The sequence below is a fragment of the Rhineura floridana genome, chromosome 4 (assembly GCF_030035675.1).
Source record: "Rhineura floridana isolate rRhiFlo1 chromosome 4, rRhiFlo1.hap2, whole genome shotgun sequence".
Lineage (NCBI taxonomy): Eukaryota > Metazoa > Chordata > Lepidosauria > Squamata > Rhineuridae > Rhineura > Rhineura floridana.
The window spans coordinates 101,505,389-101,526,660 of NC_084483.1; the positions used below are offsets into that span (position 1 = coordinate 101,505,389).

Below are 21,272 nucleotides of genomic sequence, written 5' to 3' on the forward strand. Positions count from 1 at the left end.
AGCCTTAAATGCTGTTTCTTACTTAAAAGCAAAGCTCTGGAAGACTATTCACAAATTTCCCACACAGCATCTCATTTAGCATTTAAAGTTTTATGGACAAAACAGCCAGGTGCAGGCCCAGCAATCTACACGTAACACTAACTTTGAAGGAACAAATCTGAAGGATACAGTGAACATCACGGAGAGTATTCTTATATTACCTTCTCTTTTGTACTACTCAAATACTTTCCAGTTTGCAGAAGACATACTAGTGACCACAGTATGACTCAGGAAGCATCCAGGTGTCTGCTTGATCCACAAAACTACCCATAGGCATCAGTTTCAGAGCAAGTTGTTGTAAAACTATTTACACTCAAGGAGTAGTTGTGCTAAGCAGTTTAAAGACTGAAGAAATGTACATAAATATTCTCTGGACCTTTCCTCTGGCATTTAGCCGTTAGCATTTCTTGTATAGTTGCAAGATAAACCCAGTCCTTCATAGAGTCCCAACCGATTGTTACAGTCGTGGTAAGAAGTCACATTTCTTCCTTTCTGATCTTGGGGTATGAGTCAGATATTACAAAAGCACTGCATTGTTGTACCACCACTATTTTTTAAACAGAGTTACCAACTGTTCTCACCTGAGCTGTTCACCCAACTATTGGCCTTAATATACAATGCAATTGCACACAAAAAAGCAGTGTAATGTTCCTATCAAAAGCTTTCATCTGCTACAGAAGATCTATATCCCTTTTACTGCTATTATGCTGTCTCCAGTAAAACATATGCCGAATGAGCCCTGTTCAAGAGCTGAGAGAGGTTGATTTGAAAGGAGAGCTTCATTTTTTAGAAATGCTCCTGAAGAAAGTTATTTTCAACCAAAACAAATTTCAGTGTTTTAAAAGAACTACAAAAATGTATTTCTTTGCACCTGTGAGGCTTTACTTCTTTTGTTTCTCTTGGATTTCAGTGCTACCTCTTGGGTGCTAACCCACCAGGGCCCAGCAACTGGGTTGCTTTAGGGGTCAGGAAAGCAGAGTCCTGTCAGAGTCATAGAACATCTCAATGGCTCCTAAGCAACCCCAGAGTCTATCCAAGTATTAAATGCAGATATGTGGTACATTTCTGCATGTGTTTAGCTAAGATATCAAGGAGAAGGACAGTCTGGATACTCTCTCTCTCTGATGTTAGCTTTCCATACAGAGAGGTTTACAGGTGAGGGTGCTTTCAACCAAGTGACCCCAGAGACACAATTATAAAGGATTTGCCACACACCTTCATTAATGTGAGAATTGCCTCTAAGGACCAATCAGAAAGGATGTTAAATGCTCAGCTGCCACCAAAAATGGCAGCCACACAATTAGCTTCCCTTCATGACTTCTGGTAGATCTCACTCATGTGCTGCTATCATGATATTCTGCTTTTCTCTCACACGCACATCACACCATCAGTTGCTGCCAGAGGAGGGTAGACAAATACAGGATATCATGATGTCGGGAATGTAGTAAAATAGCTATAGACGTGGGATATAGTACATGACGCACCCCCAGCCTAGAGTTCTGCATACATTCCAAGTCACCCTCACTGAGCTACAACAAAAGAAGGAATGGGGATGGGGAAATGAAATTTGCAATTGAAGAAAGCAGATCTCGAAACACAAGTAACTGAAATAAACAAATTTAGCTGTTTTCACAAAAGTAAATACATTATAACCAAGCCATTTCAAAAGTTTGTTTTTCTTCATCCTTCCCTTCATTGGATACTCCCTTAACATTTCAGCAATGTTCCAGATTTTACATTACCATTCCACAGTAGACTGTGAGCTTGAGGTGAGTCATTTAAGGAGAATAAGATTATGTGATTCCAAAAAATGATGCATTACATCCTTTTGTTATAGAACTATTTTTACATTTTGACATAATGTTAACTGGGCTGGAGAGAACCATTAGTTTCATTTATATACCATCCTCCCAATATCCATGGATTTTACGACCATCAGAAATGTTAAAAAGCCTGCCTCATATCTGCTACAGCCCCAAAATTTATAATAGCGATTTTTGTAAATCTTGCTTATTTTATAGGGTAAGACAACAATTTTATAATGGTTTTTATACGGATCATACAAAGCAAAGTTGCGGGGCTTTTGGAAAAAAAAAACTCCTCTCAGGTTTTCCACCAAACACAAGTGTGTTTTTTTCTCTACTCAGGAATAATCTGTGTGCAAAAAATATTATTTTATAACATTATTATTTTATAATTATACAAATCTGGTTAAATTGTTACATTCCTTACAGAAAACATTTTTCAAAGAAGTTATACACCTGAAATTGACATTTCTCCATCTCTAACACTACTTATTGGTTTGCTTACATTGAATAAACTCTGTGTGAGAAACACAGTAAATAATTTTGCATCATCTAGTGTATGTGCATCAGATTTGCATCTCCTCTTACAAATCAGGAGTGTCAGCTGAATAAGCAAATAATGTGTGCTGCATAAGTACAGAAACATAGGTAGCTCCCTAATACCAAGGCAGGCCACTGGTCCATCTAGCTCAGCATTGTTGACACTGGCTGGCAACAGCTCTCCAGGGTTTCAGACAGGAGGAGTATTATTGTTTATTCAAATTGTTAGTCACTTGTTACAACACTGCTAATTAGTCACATTACCTCAAGTGACCACCATGTGCTTCACTAAGAGATGCTATGTACTCTACCATGAGCTTACAGCCTTTTCCCACTTGTACTGCTTTAAAAAATATGATTGATGGATACCATGCACATTAACATTGCTGCAATAAAGAAACAAACTATTACTTTCTACCACGCTTCTTCAATTACTCTTATTTACTGAATGAAAATACACATTAAAAAGCTAAAAACCCAGAGTCATAAAACAGTAAAAAGAAACAAGATTTGCAAATGTAGTTTAATAATACTTTTATTACTAGGGGCTCTGCCCCTGCTCGCTTTGCTCTCCAATCCAGCCTACTGTCGCTAGTGCTCCTCTCCCCAAGGGCTGCCAGCACTCCCCCGCCCCCTGCACATGGGTCACCAGCACTCCCCCTCACTCCCCCATGGGTCTCCAGCACTCCCCCATGGGTCACCAGCCCCCCTCCTCCCACAGACCTTCCTCCCTCACTCCTCCATGGGTCTCCCTCCCCCCCCACAGGTCAGCCTCTCACCCTCTCTCCCTCCCCTTGACCAACCAAGGCCCAAGCCCAGGCAGCACAGGTGCTGCCAGGTGCCTTGCTCGCCTCTGCCCCTCTCGCTCACCCACTCACCACTGGGTGCCTTGCGCACTGCTGGTGACGGGGTCCTCAAGCACCGTCACATCTCACCTAACAGTGTCACACTACTTATGAAAATGCCTGTAGAGAAGCATTCACAAGCAGTGTGATGCTGGTAAAAAAAACCTATATAGTAAGATGAAATGAGACAAATAAGAAATAAAAAATTAAAATGTTCATGTGGACTATTAAAGCTACAGAAGTAGACACTAGGTGTGAGCAGCTACTTTGGATGATGCCGGAATCCAGGAGTAATCCAAGGGCAGTCCAATATCTCAGAGAGGTCAGGTCTCCTGCTCCCCTGGTGCATTCACTATAGCTGCCCAATTTCCCTGCTTTTATATTCTATCTACAGATAGGTGAAGTTCAGAAACTTTCATGGAACCTGATGTCAGCTTTAATTTTAAAAATAATAATCCAAATAAAATCTAGTTAGAGGCAGTACATAGTGAAACGGAAGAAAATTCAAGCATACTTAAATAAGTCTTCCAAGTTCAGTATCCTCCATAGTTCTTTGTTGATTTTCTTTTTTCCACTCCAACTCACATATTATCCTTTGACATTTATATCTTTCCTTTTCTCCAAGAAGCTCAGGCAAAGCTCCTTCCCCCACCCCATTTTGTCCTCACAAGAAGCCTGCAAGGTAGGTTTGGCTGAGAGAAAATGGTCTGCCTGAGGTCACCTAATGGGTTTCGTGATTGAGTGGCGAACTCAAGTCTGATACTCTTACCACCACACTGGTCCTTACTACTTCACCCAAATTTTCCACATTATTTGAAAGCCTGGGAAAGGGAATTAATTATACAGAACAAGCAGTTATACCAAAATAAGGCTAATTAGCTTAATTCATTCTAGATCAAAAATATTGTTTAGAAAGTGTCCCTGTTCTTTACAGCAGGTGTGGGGAACTGCCAGCAGGATGCAGCCAATAGGATTATGCCCCCAAATCTGGCCCACAGCCTCCTCTCTTGGCCTTCCCTCCCAGCAGCACATTTAGGCTTCCAAAAATTCTCATACTGGAACCAATAGGAAAGGGATTTGGAGGCTAATGTCATATGGAAGAGAGTGCTATAGCCATATATACAAATGTGATGCATTCAGTTATGAAGGAATCACATATGCATTTATAAATGTCAATGGCTCATATGCATATACAGCTAGGAGCAGGGCCGGCTCCAGGCATGCAGGGGCCCTTGGGCATCAGCTTGCCCTGGCCCCCCAGTGGGTGAGTGGGTGTGTGTGCACACACATATGCGCACGCGTGCAGCCCCCCCATGCAACCCCCCCACGCCCCCCCTACCTGTCTAGTCTTTACTATTGCCCTTAATGAAGATGGCGGCCGCGGTTTCCCTAAGGGGAATGAAGCCTCCGCCGTCATCTTTGTTGATGGCGCACGTGCATGCTATGCGCGCACATCTCTGCCATCAACTAAGATGGTGGCAGCAGCTTCAGCACCTTAGGGAAGTTGCAGCCACCATCTTCATTAAGGGCAATGTTAAAAAGCCGGCTGACAGGTAAGTGGGGGGCGTGGGGGGGCACGGATCATGGAAGGGGAGCGGAGGGCCCCTCAGGGGCTCCTGTAGCTCTGGGGCCCTCGGGCCAGTGCCCAACCTGGCCGCCCTTTAGAACTGGCCCTGGCTAGGAGCACTGAAGGAGGTATCAGTACAAATCAGAAACCTCTGAGGTTTCAGTTGAATGCCTTGGCACTAAACAAACCAACAGGCATTTCATAAATACCTATACCTGAATGACAAGTAAAGTAATTTAAGTCTTGACCCCTCATGTACACACAGAAACTCTCCCCAATAGCTTTCTATATACATATCAAACCTTATTCTGATTTGTAGTCTATATGCATATCTCATGCTATTTGCTGTTGCTGATAAGAAGAGAAATCAAAGAACTAATCTCTAACAGAAGATCTCCTTAGTCTGCCAGAAATCACATCAGTAAAAGAAAGCAACAATCCCTGTCAGCCCCACAGTGTTGTATAGGAAACCTAATCTTATTAATCACACTTCTTTCAGCATTGCCTCCACAAAGCGTTTCACTGCAGGGTCAGGTATCTGCACAGAGAGGCCAGATTTATGATTTGCCTCACTAAAAGATACTCCTTCAGTAGGATGGGAAGAGAATTAATAACTCCAATATTGCAAGTGCCAGTACAAACAAATGAAAACAATCTTGCTGGTACTCATTGATTCTTGCAAATAATGGTAGTTATTAAAATATTTGATTTTATAAGAAAAAGAAAAAATATATAGGTACAATAAAGGCTGCAAGTGATGGAAAGATATTAAAGATCCTGAATATGCACCAGGATATGTCCCCTCCATGCTCCCTAAAGGAAAACTCTAAATTAAAATTTGTCTTTCAAAATTAAAGCACATATTCCATTCTGTTCTACCCTATATAAACAGAGGCAGGATATTTAAATATTTTGGCCCTCTTCCAAATAGCTACAAGCACAGCAAAACGTCTGGCCACCTATTTACTGAGTTACAATGCTCAGGGTTTAGGAACTGAAGCATCCCAAGATGTTAAAGGTATCAAGATTTATCATCTCATCAGGAGGTTCGTTCTGCACAACACAGGAAATGGACCTTAGTGATTTGACACCTATCGTTTGGAATTCCCTCACCTTAAAGTATTACACTAGAGCCATCTCTGTTGTCTTTTTGGCACCTATTGAAGACCTTCCTCTTTCAACAAGCCTTTTAAGTAGAGACCTTATCCTAGTCTGCATCTGTGTTGGAATTGTTTAGATTTTTTAAAACATGTTTAAAGATTAATGTTTAAAGATGTTTTTAATGTTTTTGTTTGCCACCCTGGGCTTCTTTTGGGAGGAAAGGCAGAATATAAATTTATTCAATCAATCAATAATAATTGGACAAAGCCATTGCCCACTCCCAAATCAGTTTGGAAACTTTCCTTCCATTGAATTTTTCTACCTGAGGATGAGAAAGCCAATGTATTCACAAATGTGCATATACTGAACAAGCATAACTGTCTGCCACTGGCTACACACTCCCAATATTTAAACGCAATGATGTGTGGATTTCTGCACTAGTTGGTTATAAAGCATTAAATATATAATTTTACTCTCAGATTATCAACATTAGAAGAGCCATGATGATCAGGCCAATGGCCCATCTAGTCCAGCATCCTATTCTCACAATTGCCAAGCAGATGTTTATGGAAAACCTACTAGCAGTACATTGCAATTTCCATAAATGGATATTCAGAGGTATACTGCTTCCGACACTGGAGGTAGTACACAGCAATAATGGCTAGTAGCCACTGACAGCCTTATCCACAATTAATTTGTCTAAACCCCTTTTAAAGCTATCCAAGTTAGCAGCCATCACTATGCCTTTTGTTAGTAAATTCCCAACTAACTATGAGCTGTACGATTTATTTATTTATTTATTTGTTTCATTTATAAACCGCCCATAGCGAGTAGCTCTCTGGGCGATGTACAAAAAAAGTTAAAATACAAAATATCACAATAAAATCAGCCTACAAACAATGAACACAAGCAGCAACAAAAGAAAGTAGAAAATTTAAAATTATAACATTAAACGCTTAAAATGCCTGGGAGCATAGCCAGGTCTTAACCTGGCGCCGGAAAGATAGAAGTGTAGGCGCCAGGCGTACTTCTTCGGGGAGGCTGTTCCACAGTTCAGGGGCCACTACAGAAAAGGCCCTAGATCTAGTAACTGTCCTCCGGGCTTCCTGATGGGTTGGTACCCGGAGGAGGGCCTTACATGCTGAGCGAAGTGACCGGGTAGGTTCATAGCGGGAGAGGCGTTCCACAAGATATTGAGGTCCCACGCCGTGTAAGGCTTTATAGGTCAAAACCAGCACCTTGAATCTGGCTCGGAAACAGATGGGTAGCCAGTGCAAACGGGCCAGAACAGGTGTTATATGCGCTGACCGGCTGGTCCTCGTCAGCAGTCTGGCTGCTGCGTTTTGCACTAGCTGGAGCTTCCGAACTGTCTTCAAGGGCAGCCCTACGTAGAGCGCATTACAGTAATCCAGCTTAGAAGTTACCAGAGCATGAACAACTGAGGCGAGGTCATCCCTGTTCTTTTCTCCATCCGGAATCTTCCAACATTCAACTTCATTGGATGGCCCCAGGTTCTAACATTATGAGGGAGAAAAAATTCTGTCTATCCACTTCACACTATGGAAAATATTTTTAAACTAAAGAGGTCCAAATGTTGTAATCTTCCCTTGGGGCAGGGGGGGTGCTCCATATTTGTTGATCCTTTTTGAGGTGGGGACTTTACCTTCCAATTCTTTCTTTCAGACCAAAAGAAGCATTTTCACATAAATTGTATTTATAGGTCACCCATATTGGAGGGTGCAATGAGCAAGCCAGGATCTTGCTCCTTTACATGGTTAGCGTACACACTTTTAACAACCTAGAGCACAGTATGTATACTAAGTTTCATACACTTTCTATCATGATAGAAATTAACTCCACTGAATGTATTTTATGCTTGTTTAAATAGTTACAGCCTCTTCCTCAACTTTATATTTTATGCACATTTATATTTATTTGTCGATCTGTAGTACAGATGCTTGTAACAGCTGGTATCTTATTTCCTGAGGATGAGGAAGGCATTGTTAATTTAAAGGAACAGGAACACTTTATCTAGACAATGCCTTAAAGACCATAATAATAAAAAGTAACTATTTTAAGATATGTCTACATACGATAAAACCAGTTGTGCATCATCACATAGTAGATTCACTACTCTACAACCATTTTTTTCAGAAGTTGAAAAAAATTATTTTTAAGATGATGCCTCAACGGTTCCAAAGAACTAATCTTGGATACAAAACTTTTTTTGCAGTAAAAGTACAAGACCAGAGAAAACTGGTGTTCGTTCAGGCTTGGAGAACACACACACAATTTCAATTTGACCACCAGACTACATGGGAAATGTACACCTATGCTTTCTGAAACCAGGCTCCATCTTACACCCATGTTCAGAAACATGTATGAGTATAACACGAGAAGTTTTGATATTTACAACTGTACGAGAGACTTACAAAATGCAAAGTACATACCTCACTTCATTAGACTATTTTCCTGTGAGCTTCCCCATGGTCTGGGTCTTGTCTGTATCCCTCAGAAGCCCCTCCCACATCAACACAGGGCAGACCAAAGGAAGAGAAATCCAAATTTATCTTCAGCTAGTCACTTTTTGCTGTGTGTCAGCATTCTTCTGCTGTAAAATGGCACCAATAGCCTTTACATGGTATATGCAACATAAACGCAACAGTCTGTAGTGTGTAGCTTATCTCATTGCGTTAGGCTACAGTCCTAACCCGACACTTGGAAGTAAGCCCAACTGAATTCAGTACAATATATTTCTGAGTAGACATGGTTAGAATTGCAGCCTTAGTCATCTAAAGCCATTTGTTTGCTTGCACTCCTTTCTAAGGGCCAAATGAGACATGACATCAATTGCATGAACATTTGCCTTTTGTTGTTGTTGTAATGAAAACAGCCATGGAGAAGCATCAGTTTCCTCATAAGAACATAAGAGTTAGTCCAGCATCCTGTTCTCACAGTGACCAGCCAGATGCCTATGGGAAGCCCAAAAGCAGGCCTGAGCACAACAGCTGTTTCAGAACCATGGGGGTTGGGGACGGAGTATCTCTCCTCTCCCATCTCAGTTCTGACAAAAATCACCTCTCTGAAGCTACCACTTGCATTTCAAGGGAAGTTCCATGGGGTACCACTGGGAACTTCCCATTAACACACAAAAAGCAGTTCAGAGAAGTGATTTTTGTCAGGACCAGGAAAGTTACACTCTCCCTCCTAAGCTGCCATAGTTACAAGGCTGCTCAGACGTCCCCTCAAATGTTGTATAGGGACCAATGTTTTCACACAGTTAACATTTTACCTAGTTTCGCCCTAACTGTGGCACATTTGAGCCCAGATTATGTTAGCCACACCACTGTCCACCAGGCCATGTCTCTGGGCTATCAGACTCAGCATCTCATTCCCTCTCCCACACATCAGTGCACCTATTTTTATCTTTGAAATGTTGGAGGGTAAAGCACTAACATACCATAAGAAACATATAATACACTTTAAAACTTTTAATTCCCAGAGGCCTTTCATGAATACTAATGGGAATAAACTAATTTCCTATTTGTTTTGATGGGAAAAGAATTTGAAATCTCACATTACTGGTTGGGACTGAACTCCTCTGGGCTCCAAGCCACCAGCCACTTCTTCTGGAACTGTCACATTAAATAAGTTTCATATGATTTCAGGTCCAAAGCCTTAGTGATGCTCCACAATGAAATATTATTCTCATACCAGGAAACTGAAGATTTTGCATTACTCATTTTTTCATGGTTCCTCATACTCCTTCAGCCAAAGAACTACTATGGAAATGCCTTAAGAGGTAATGAAATGATAGAGAATCACCAACCTGGAAGAATTCCTTATGGTCAACAACAACTGACATTCACATTTTTACACTTTATCAGGCGCATTGTAAGACTGAAGTCTAATTTCCAGTTTAAAGATCACAGCAAGCAATGATGTTGAAAAGGGAGAGGGGAACGAGTCAGGAAAAAAACTTGTGAGAAGTTTCTTCAAATAGATCCACTTATTCCCAAATCCCATATTTATAATATTGTCACCAAATCATCCAAATAACACTTGTCATTACTCCTGTCTCTCCTCCTCTCTCCTCCTGCATCCCTGCATAGTAAAAGCAATTTAAACTGAAACCAGTTACATAGGTGGGGAGGGGAGCTCTCTCATTCTGGTGATCTTCAAGCAGTAACTGGACAGCTGTCTATTGGGGGTGTTCTAGCTCTAGATTTCCTGCATCAAGCAGGGGGTTGTACTAGAGGTCTATAAGCTTCCCGCCAAACATATGAAATGTATCTGTAAAGCACCTGGGAGCTCTCCTAAACAACATGGGATGCGGCATGAGAGCTTTGGATCCCAAATGGTCCTGTATGGCTCATTTTTTAAAAAACCTAGTTGGTTAAAACTCTGAACCAACCCTCCATTATTTAGACTAGTATGTTAACTCAACCTCTGGACTAGGCATAGGATTTTTTAAAGTGGTGTGTTTTATTCAAAAATTTACATTTATATCAAAAGAAATCTTTCACCAAGTGCTAGAGTTGACCATCAGTGTGCTTTCATTAATTATGTTTGTAACAGTTGTGTTACAAGACAACCGGACACTCTAGCAAGCTACCTACATTTCTTCATTACCTCTGGTAAAACGAATACAAGCTGAAGAGATCCATGAACATAATACTTGCTGGATCAGAAACCACAAGGGTAAAATGAATCAACATCCAAGTTTGGATTATGCCTATCTTCACTGCATTGCTCTAAAATGGAATTCACATTCAAATGCATCTCTGCCTACATTTTTGCTGCATCTAGACATGCATAAACAACTCTTTGAATCCTAACTAGATCCAATTGGAGCAGGAGTCTGTAAATTGTTGGCTAACTATCTGGTAAGTATTAGCTGATTAGTCTGAGTGAAACACAAGAAAAAAATGACAAGCAACTTAAGGGCCAATTTACAAAAATGAGAATAGACTGTTCAGAAGCCTGAACAGCCACAAGGAAATGTTTCATAAGGTAGTTGGGTGATCATTCAAGTGTAAGCATTTGAGAAATTCCAGCACTTCATTTTCATAGCATCTGTCTCTGTGTTAGACAAGCTAGACAGAAGTTTATGTCCACTCCATTACCCTATTAGCCAGGGCTGTGGAGTCGGAGTCGTGGAGTCGGAAGCAATTTTGGGTGGAGTCGGAGTCGGTAGAAATGTACCGACTCCGACTTCAAAATAAATTTTGATTGACAAATTTTTTAAAATATAAATTCAAAATGTCAAAGAAGCTTTCCATGAAGTCAGCTGTAGTTGAGCATTTCACCATAACTCAAGATGGAAAACATTTTGTGTGTCAGTGTATGACACAGGACCCAGGTGAAGACAAATGCTGTGATGCCAAGATCAGTGCATATTCAGGCAGCGATAAAAATGCTCCTATGAGAGCTCCCAGTTTAAAAAGACATTTACAGCCCTTTCCAGGGCTGTGGAGTTGGAAGCAATTTTGAGTGGAGTCAGAGTCGGACAGTAGAAAAATAGAGGAGTCGGAGTCGAAGGTTTGGTGTACCGACTCCACAGCCCTGCTATTAGCTTTCGCTTCTATTGTTAAAAGGTTGTTTAGCATAATTTGGCTAACAAATGAACAGTTCAAACAGCCTGGACCAATAGTTTACTCATTGTATCTTCAGAAATACTATCCCTTCCCCCACAGTATTACCAACAGCTTCCAAGATGTGGAACTCTCTCCCCATAAAGGCATGCCAAGCATCTTCGTGACATAGTTTCCGTTGTCTGCTGAAGACACACCTCTGTACCCTGGGCCTTGGCAGATAAGTTTTGTGTCATTTTTGTGGAACCACCTCTATTGTGTGATGTACACTCCTTGGTTAGTTTTAAGTTGTTTTACTGAATTTTAATGTTAAATGATTATATGGTTATAACCCATCCTGGGACCTTATGGTAAAGGATGGGTAAGATATCTGAAAAAAATAAAGTGGGAATGGGATTGCACATAAATTTCTTTGCATCACTAAATATCATCATTGTATTAGCCACTGACCTTAACATTATCAAGACACCTTCCATATAAAATTTCTATTACAAAAGGCTACAAAAAATATCATCATGCAGAATCTATCCATCTCAAAAACTCTCTATAAAACTCTTTTTTCCCTGGTACAATAAAATCCTAATGAAAAGATCTGTTATCCCTGATATCAAATTAGTCCTTTCTGTTTCTTTGGCATGAATTTTCATTGTAGTTAAAGAATGGGTGAGGTGCTTTTTTCAGTCCAACGCCGCATTTCCTCATGGGAATGCCAGGATTGGGTAGGGCTAGAGAACAAGAGTGAGTCAGGCCAAAAGGTGGAGCAACCTTTATACAAGAGGTTACACACATATCTCTCAAATTTCCATCCAGCTAAGCAAGAGGCACGATCATAATTCACGGAAACATTCCAGGCAACCAAAGGCACTTAAGGAGAAAACAGAGAAGGGCCAGGTAGGTGTGTGGCCTGAGAAGTGGGCGTGGCCTAGGAAGAGCCACATTTGGGCCCCAGAATGAGGTTCCCCACCCTGAGTTAAAGCTAACAAACGGGCAAGAATCTCCCAAAAAACAAACCATTTCCTGATTTGAACAAGATGTTAATAAATAAAATAAAATAAATAAAAGTTTTTTTCAAGATTATTTTGCTTTGACCATCATGTAGGGGGCGTATCAGTATGTTATGAATTACATATGCTGTCTGTTTCAAATTTCAGATACAATGCCAATTAGAAACGGTTTGCTGTTTTTATCTGTCATTCAACATGGCTGTTCAAGGAAAGTACTATGTAAAGGAAAATCAAATCTTTTCAGATATCTAGATTTTGATGGTCCTTTTTAAAAAGGCAATATCATGTGGGTTGTTGCAATAATCTCATATAACCTACAGATGCTTTTCATAAAGTCTGTTTCTTCTTACATTTTTTCATCTAGACAGATAATCCCAGCACACTTTGGGCAAATTCTGTATTTGTAGCAGGTTACAAATAATGTCATTTCGCTTTTTACCTTTACTTAACAAAAAGCATATCCGTTTTACCAGCTATTCACTTGATGTATACATGGGTTTTTGAAATTTCAACACTATGTGTACCCTTGCTTTAGACAGGGGCCAACTTCCATTCCACAAAGGAAAAGTGGCAGAGTCCGTGGAGGAAGTTATAATAATCTCCACAAAAAAACCTGCTTTGGTCTATTGCCAGTGTTCTAATGCTGGGGTTGCCAACATGGTGCCCGTGAATGCAATGGCACCCTTAAATACTTCTCTGGTGCCTGCAAAGCCTCTGACACACACACACACACACACACACACAGCCCCCTTTGTCATGATATTTTTTTCCACTGAAAAATGCATAGAGCTTCAGGAGAAATTGAAAGAGTGCCACTGTTTCCCACTTCTTTCAACTCTATGTGCTTTTCAAGGCTCAGATTAGTGCATGAGCATCTGAACAGAAAGCTGAGGGACGAACAGGGTGGTAGGGAAAGCAGAGTACTACTGTGGGAAAAGGAAAATAGAACAACCAGGGAGGCAGGGGGAGGAAAGCAAAGTGCCACATGAGTCAGGAACAGAGAGAAAAAGAGAAAGCATGCATACACACACCCGCAGTAAAATGGATTATCTTGAAATTGAGTAATTTTTTCCATAGGTTTCCCCCACAAAAAACCCCGATACATCACATCTGTCTCCACTGAGTAGATGATAAAAATAATGGGTCCAGTGTTTTCCAACGCACACAAAACACAAACGTGAACCATGGATTCTTATAATTCTTGCAAGGGATTCTCTCACAATCACCATCCAATCAAAGGTTACCTTTCTGTTCACAAATGTGTTCTGTTATTTGCCAGTAGTTTTTGTACAGGGTAAGAACAAAATTATAAAAATCCATGAGGATCCATACCTTGGATCAATATTTCTGTGGTGCTGTAATTTTTATTGTACAATGCACTCTACCAACATAATTTAATGTGATGGTGCTTTATGTGGTGGGACCCTATGTAAAGTTATGCAAATTTAAGAGGATCAGTTTTAATTCTACCAGATCCACCTTTTACCCAGACCCCATGGAAAAGCAAAGTATCCATATTTGCATGGTAACTCCGTATCCATTGGAACAAGGACCGGGAAAGAGAAGCAACCAGAGGGGTAGGTAGCCACTGCACTCTCTCATAATTCCAGATGTGTCCAGATACCCCAAAAGGTTGGTGACTCTGGCTGTAATGCATATTTCATTACCACCCCATATCTCTGTAGCATAAAATAACTGAGAAATCACATTCACTTGCAATATTTAAGGTGGATTTATCATCTAGCCTTCCCTTTGTGTGACAGAATCTCAGAGTAGCGCCATTTATCTGCTTGGCACTTATATACTTAGCTCTCTCTATGCAAGTCTCAAAATAAGTTCTCTTCATAGAGAATTCCAAGTACCTAAACCAATACACCTGTATTATTATTTGTCCCTCTAGTTGTCATTTATATTTTGGTAAATGATGGCCAAATATTATTATTCCAAGGCAGTAATCCATGAGGATCCCTGCCTTGGATTAATGTTGTTGTGTTCCTGAGAAGTACCAGATTTTTACTACACCTTCTACTAAAGTAAACTTTAATGCAATGGGGTTTGGCAGAGGGTAACCCATGTAAAAATTGTACAAATTCAAGAGAATCTGTTTTAATTCTTCTAGATCTGACTTTTACCCAGACCCTCATGGATAAGCAAAGGATCTTTATATTTCTCAGTGTCTACATACCAAGGGATTCACAGGGGAAAAAAAGATAGGTAGGTTTTCAAGAGTGATTTGACAGATGGCATTACACAGGTGTTCTAGTAAGTTATTCCAAACATATGGGGCAACAAGGAAAACAGGACTGAGCCTTCATGGAGAAGCAGACCTTCCAATGGTGTTGAAGCTGGAGGAACAAAGATCATAGTAAGAGATGTTATCGGGATATAAGAGTGGGGGGTAGAGTGGGGGGTGGGGCGGGGCTAAGGATTAGCAAGGCCATGGAGACGTCAAAAGTCAAGGTAAGGAGTTTGTGCTGGATCTGGAAGCCAGTGTAGGGATTTAAGAAGGGGCTGATCAGAGCAACAAGAGAGGTGACTTATTTTGGCATCATCATACTGTACAGACATGAGGTGAATAAGGTAAGAGAACAAAAGACCAGATATGAGAAAACTGCAGTAGTTTAGGCAAGAGAAAACCAGGGCATTATTTTTGCCAAGGGGACCGAGAGGAAGACCCATGTTTTGCAAGATTATAAATGAAGAAACAACATGACTTGGCAATGGAATTAATCTGGGGTTCAAAAAAGAGAAAGGAGTGAAAGATAAAACCAAGACTATGTGCATGTTCAACAGGGTTGATGGTAACACTGTTGATGAACAAGGAAAGCTTATGAGAAGAGGAGGGCTTGGGAATAAAGCTGAGAAGTTCAGCCTTGGACACAGACTTGGAGAGAACAAAAAAGATCATCCAAACAGTTATATCAGAGAGGCAGCTGGAGACGAGGGTCTGGAGTGAAGGGGCCAGGTCAGGGGTATAGAGAGCTGGGCATTATCGCCTCACAAGTAGTACTATAAGCCATGGGATTTGATAAGATCACCCATGGACATTGTGAAATGAACACAGAGCCAACAACCAATCAATTAAGGACCCTAACAGAGAGAGAGAAAGCAAAGAATTTCCATATAAAGAAAGGTAGGAAAAGAACCTTCTCCCCACCCACCTCCGCTTCCCATTCTCTGCCTTGCTAATCTCGCCAGACTCTTAGCTCCTCTATGCAAGATCCAAATTTATTCGAAGCAAGTCCCCTGATTTCATCAGGTCACATCTACTGCATGCACTGTTGTCTTGGGACTAAAACAGTGGCAAATCATAACTTGACAGAGCATGTGACTGCAGTTCCTACATATCCAGTTGAAGAGTAAAAAAAGGCAGCTTCTATCAGAGCATACCAACTTAAGCAGAAACGCCACAGTGTAACCACTCACTTCAGAGTAATATGTAAAATTGAAAAGGGATTTCAGAACCTTCAGCCTACAACTGTGTACATGGGAACAGAGAAGAAAATAGACTCACAGCTTTTGATCCATGTTATGTTCAGATGTAAAGAGAATTATTTTGATACCAAAAGGATAAAATGGAGAGGGAGGAGAGCCATGTAGGCAATCTTGAGCTCCTTGGAGGAAAAGTGGGATATAAATGTAATAATAAATAAAAATGCAACAGTAAAGCAACAAGGGTAATTTCTTTACATGTGAGAATGTGATCCTATATGCATCATGTTACTGTGTTTTTGATGTGCAACACTTGTTAGCACATTTTTAATCTTCTTAGTTTACTGAAAGACAAAGCATCACTGAAACCTTTGACAAATCAAAGACACACACTTCATTCTCACCTAATTTGTCTCTACCATTCTCTGAGACATCAGCCATCACTATTCCAAATAACAGCAGGAAATGACCATACCGAACTAAATGTAGCAGCAAAAGATCTGTGACTGGATCTCCCAAGGATTTTTTTTTAAAGGGCAAATACAGGGGGTGGGGAGTGGATGTCATATCAAGCCACAGTTCTGGGTGAGAAAGGATAAATCTATGCAATTTTTTCCTATCCAACTCTCTCCCTGGAGGTGCCATTTCCCACATGAAAAAAAATGCAAGTTCTTATATAGTACTCAATGCCAGATTGTACCCTTTCCAGAATATCTGTAGAACTTTACTGCACCACAAGATGTAGCAGTTTTTCCTATTTTTAAAAAAAATCGAATTGGGCCACACTTACGTTTGCAGTTGCTAGCATTACGGATTCCACACATACATACACTGATGCCCTGTTTTCATTTTCCATTGCTCACGTTTTATGAATGGGATAAGAACTTGACTAACCATGTTAAAGCAACAGGAACCCCAGCAGGACATCTGAAAAAACTAACTCCCTAAATCTTGCTTCACACAATAAATCCTACACAAATATTTTGATAAATTATCATAAAATTATGTTAAGCATTAAAATAAAGATTAATGGCATCTCTTCATTTCACATGTTGCATCTTGACATAACTGTGGGTTCATGAAGAGAGATATGTGAAACTAAGAGCTCAAACGTTGGAGCTCCTTGGAAAGAAGCCATCTGGTGTGGGGGAGGGTTAAAAACCAGAGACAGCCATTCAAGAGGAAGTAACTTCCTTCCCATCCCACAGAAGTGCTAGTGACATTATAACAATGCTGGCAGGCACATGGGATTAGGATGCTCAACTCTAAATTTCAATTTAGCAACACATATGCTGATTTCATCAAGATTAACAGCTGTAACAGTAGTTGGTTATTGTATTTGGAGAGATGGGGACTTCAGCATTATGTGTACCTTCTTCCCAGGAGGCTTGGATGCAGCATGAAACCTGCAAGCACCTAAAGTGCCTCATTTGAATGTCTGCTAGTTCATCCCATATTCCATCTTAAAATTACAAGATGCAGACATAGATGGCTTGATTAACATCAACAGCCTTTTCTCTCTCTCTCCCAACCCCTCCCCCTGGCTTTATGTTTTTTGACATCTGGCATGAAGTGGTTTGGGGGAACTCAAAAGCTAGCACACTACTTTGTTCCCAGAGGCTACATGCCCTGCCACCTGTGCAGCCATGGGCAAGCTGCATGGTCCAAGGAGCCCAGTTGCCCCCCAGCTGGCAGTTGCGGACAAGGAAGTGGCTAGCTTGTGCAGCTGTGGCAAGCTGAGCAGGCCCTAGCCAGCTGGGGAGGACTAGCCTCAGAGGGAGGCAATGTATACCCTTTGAATACCACTTACCATGAAAACTCTATTTGTAGGGTTGCCATAAGTCGGGATCGACTTGAAAGCTGTCCATTTTTCATAGTTTTAAACAAGAACATCTACTTGACAAGGGTAGTCAAAGGCAACACCAGGTATTTTTGCCATTATACATTCAAATCTCACTTTACAGTACCTGGTAAAATTCTAGGAATGAACCACTTCACTAGTACCACTGAACAACATGGGACTGTTTTTTTGCTCTTAAACATCAAGAACCATCAGATGGGGCACTGAGCAAGTTGGATATGGACTCCAAAAAAAGGACCTACTAGGCAGCGTTTCCCAACTAGTGGGCTACCAGATGTTGTTGGACCACAATTCCCATCTTCCCTGACCATTGGCAATGCTGGCTGAGGCTGATGGGAGTTGTGGTCCATCAACATCTGGTGGCCCACTAGTTGGCAAAGGCTGTTAGGGAAACTCAGTGAATGATTTTACTGCAAATTCAAGTTCTAAACTACTGTTGTATGTGGGCAGGTTACATGAGAAGTACTAGGTGGCCTTGGGTCAATCACTTTTAGCCTTACTTTCCTCACAGGGCTTTTTGGAAGAAGAGCAGGATGCAAAGGTAAAACCCAAACAAATGATAAAGTATATGACTTGGCTCTTTTGTGCAAGTCGCCTGGAATTTATATACTCTGCACATAACCTAGACATGTTTGCTTGAAAGAAAGTCACACTGATTTCAGTGGATTTTATTGCCCAAGAATGATTCAAGTTGGCATATCCCACTTTTAAGTGAGTTGAAGGACATTGGCTTCAATTACTTTCTAGCCAAGGCTTTTGGTTTGGATGCTTGAAGGGGCATGTGGGAACATGCCCCACACCTCCTTCAATGACTCTGTGCATGCCAGATACTCTCCCCAGTCAATGCATGATCAGCTTTAGTCTGAATGGGGCTGCCATACTCACATGTAAAGTTTCCAGTAAAATCCTACATGCAAATCAGGAAGCTCCCTTCAAACACCTATCATGCATCAGCCCAGGAGTATGCCTAGCATGCACACATTTATACATTCAGACTGAATTACTGAAAAGAGCTATCTGTAAATGGAAGGAACAACATTTACATTATCTGGAAAAGAATTAAGGCTGCCATGGCATTCACATTTACTTCAGAGTAAGCCTAAAGAAACATAACGGGATTTAATTTCAAGTACACTTATATAAGACTGTGGTGCCTGTACCATATGTCATCTCAAGGGTTTATCCTGCAATGCAAGGCAGGGGATTTGACTTGATGTAGACTTATTCCTGCCTCATTTATGTCTCCTCTGTGCATTATTTTTAAAACAAACAAACAAAACTTGTGTTTTATAGTTCTAACTTTATGCATTCAGAAATGAAGAATTTGTATTATAGTGCACGGTGAAGACATTGTATTAATACATTAAGAAGTACATTCCTGCAACAGAGGCTAAATGTGCACCAATTCTGTTGAAGCAAACCACTTGAGTTTTCTCCAAATCCCAGTTAGGTGCCTTTAGGAGCCAAGGACTCTGCTCTAATAGTATTTGTTTTATTTTCAAGCAAGTTTTCATTTGCCTCTAGTGTATGCAGTCAGTATCTTCACACACAGGGACACACACCTCAGAGTAATAAACAAATATTGAAGTAATTAGGAAAATATAATTTGGGGGGGCATGAACCAAAGTACACATTCCAGGAAATACTATTTGTCCCTCTGCAATTTATGGAAAGCATGATATTTCAGCTTGAAGATGACTGATAAACATCAGCCTGTTGGCTTTTATGAGCCATGCTAGTGTTACAATTTTAAAATTCAGTTCTTTAAAGCAGTTTAAATGGGTTTTTTTCCCTTTAACAATCTGAAAACGTTGCTTCGTTTCTCCATAGGGAGTCCCAGAAGGGGATGAGGGGAATGCTAGCACCTCCCATCTGCCGCAAGTAGCTCAACATTCTCTGCAACACCACCACCAGTGCTACTTATACCCAACTGCTGGATCCTTGTGCTTACTTGAAGAGAAAGTATAAGCTAGACATATAAATAGGACTGTAATTCTAAGTGAACCACACAGAGATTTTTTTATTATTATTAAGTAGTATACAAACCTTGCTGAATAAACAAACAAAATTCTAAACAGGGCTACTGTAGTTAAATATAATTCAAAATCAATGCATCTCATTTAGAGAAAAATATGTTTAGGATTGTGTAAGTATACAATACTTGATTCTCATACAGAAATCTAATATGTGGCACACCTTCTCCCACCCCGCAACATGCGTGTATACGTACATACACACACGGAGATAAACAGGTCCTTGAGCTGCTGATTGAATTTTGAGATTTAGATGACTGTCCATTATTTAATGCAATATCTCCGCCACCGACACTAGCATTAATCTTACACCTGTTAAAAGTGAGCGCCACACCTCAGGGCTGTTAGCATTCTTTCTGGCTGTCATTTAAACTTTAGTCACATGACCTAAAGCAGCTCTTGCTGCCACCAGCCTTTTGTACTTGGCTCCAACCAGCGTGCCTACGTCAATAGGTAAGAACAGCCCGAAGAGGCAGGCAAGCCAGCAAGCAAGCCACTCACCGTCTCTCTCTCTCTCTCGTTTTCCCCTTCCGTATAGTTGCCGGTACCAAATTTCTTTCCGGCCGGCAAACGGTCACTTTAGAGCAGCGAGCCTTTACCTTAAGGGGGACGTCTCTGTATTTTCTTTGGCGTGGCTTCCTGGCGTCTCGGCATTGGTGCTGCTGGGGTGATAACCTGTCAAAACAACTCCCTGCGAAGCAGACCAGCGGCTCATGATGCGAGTGATGGCATCGTTGTTCCTGGAATGAGAAAGGAGGGCAGCGAAGTTCCTGCCTCGCCCAGCAACTTAGCTTACTAGCATCTAGCAAGTCCGCCCCTTGGAGGCCGGTACTTCACACAGGGCGGGGGGAGGAGTGGACTCCTCCTCCTCCCTGTCTTTCTCCTATTGGAGTCTGTGACTCAGAGCAACCTCAGCCCAGACCCTGATTGTAAGGTAAAAGTGTCCCCGCACTTATAGTGCGAGTCGTTTCTGACTCTTAGGGTGATGTCTTGCAACGTTTACTAGGCAGACGGTATATATGGGGTGGGATTGCCAGTTCCTTCCCCGGCCTTTCTTTATCCCCCAGCATATGCCGGGTACTCATTTTACCGACCACGGATGGATGGAAGGCTGAGTGAACCTCGACCCCTTTTACCGGAGATTCGACTTCCTCCTTCCGTTGGAATTGAACTCCGGTCGTGAGCAGAGCTTCGGCTGCTACTTGAGTTTATTTGACAGTTTGTTAACGATAGGAAGCTTTATGAAAGGTTGTGAATGAGTTGTATTACATGAGATTGACAGTAGGTGGCGATAATAGGGCCTTATCCTGGCCTTCATTCGCCTTTAAACACCAGCAGCAGCAGAACAGCGGTTTACTCATGGGGAGTTTAACGATTAAAGTACGTGAGTGGGGTGGTGCATGCCAGTCACTCGCATCTGCAAGATTTATGTGCTCTTATTCACGCTGGCT

General features: G+C 41.2%; 1 protein-coding gene across 2 annotated transcripts in view; it reads right to left on the reverse strand.

Annotated features, from left to right (window-relative positions):
* ARHGAP18 (Rho GTPase activating protein 18) overlaps positions 1–20,748 on the reverse strand; it is an 80,581-nt gene extending 59,833 nt beyond the window's left edge. The window contains exon 1 of one of the 2 annotated variants that reach the window (XM_061623818.1): positions 20,421–20,748. In XM_061623818.1, coding sequence (XP_061479802.1) covers positions 20,421–20,536 — 116 coding nt within the window. In that variant the 5' untranslated portion in view covers positions 20,537–20,748. The other variant, XM_061623820.1, reaches the window with a different exon arrangement.
* Between the last annotated feature and the right edge of the window lie 524 nt (positions 20,749–21,272).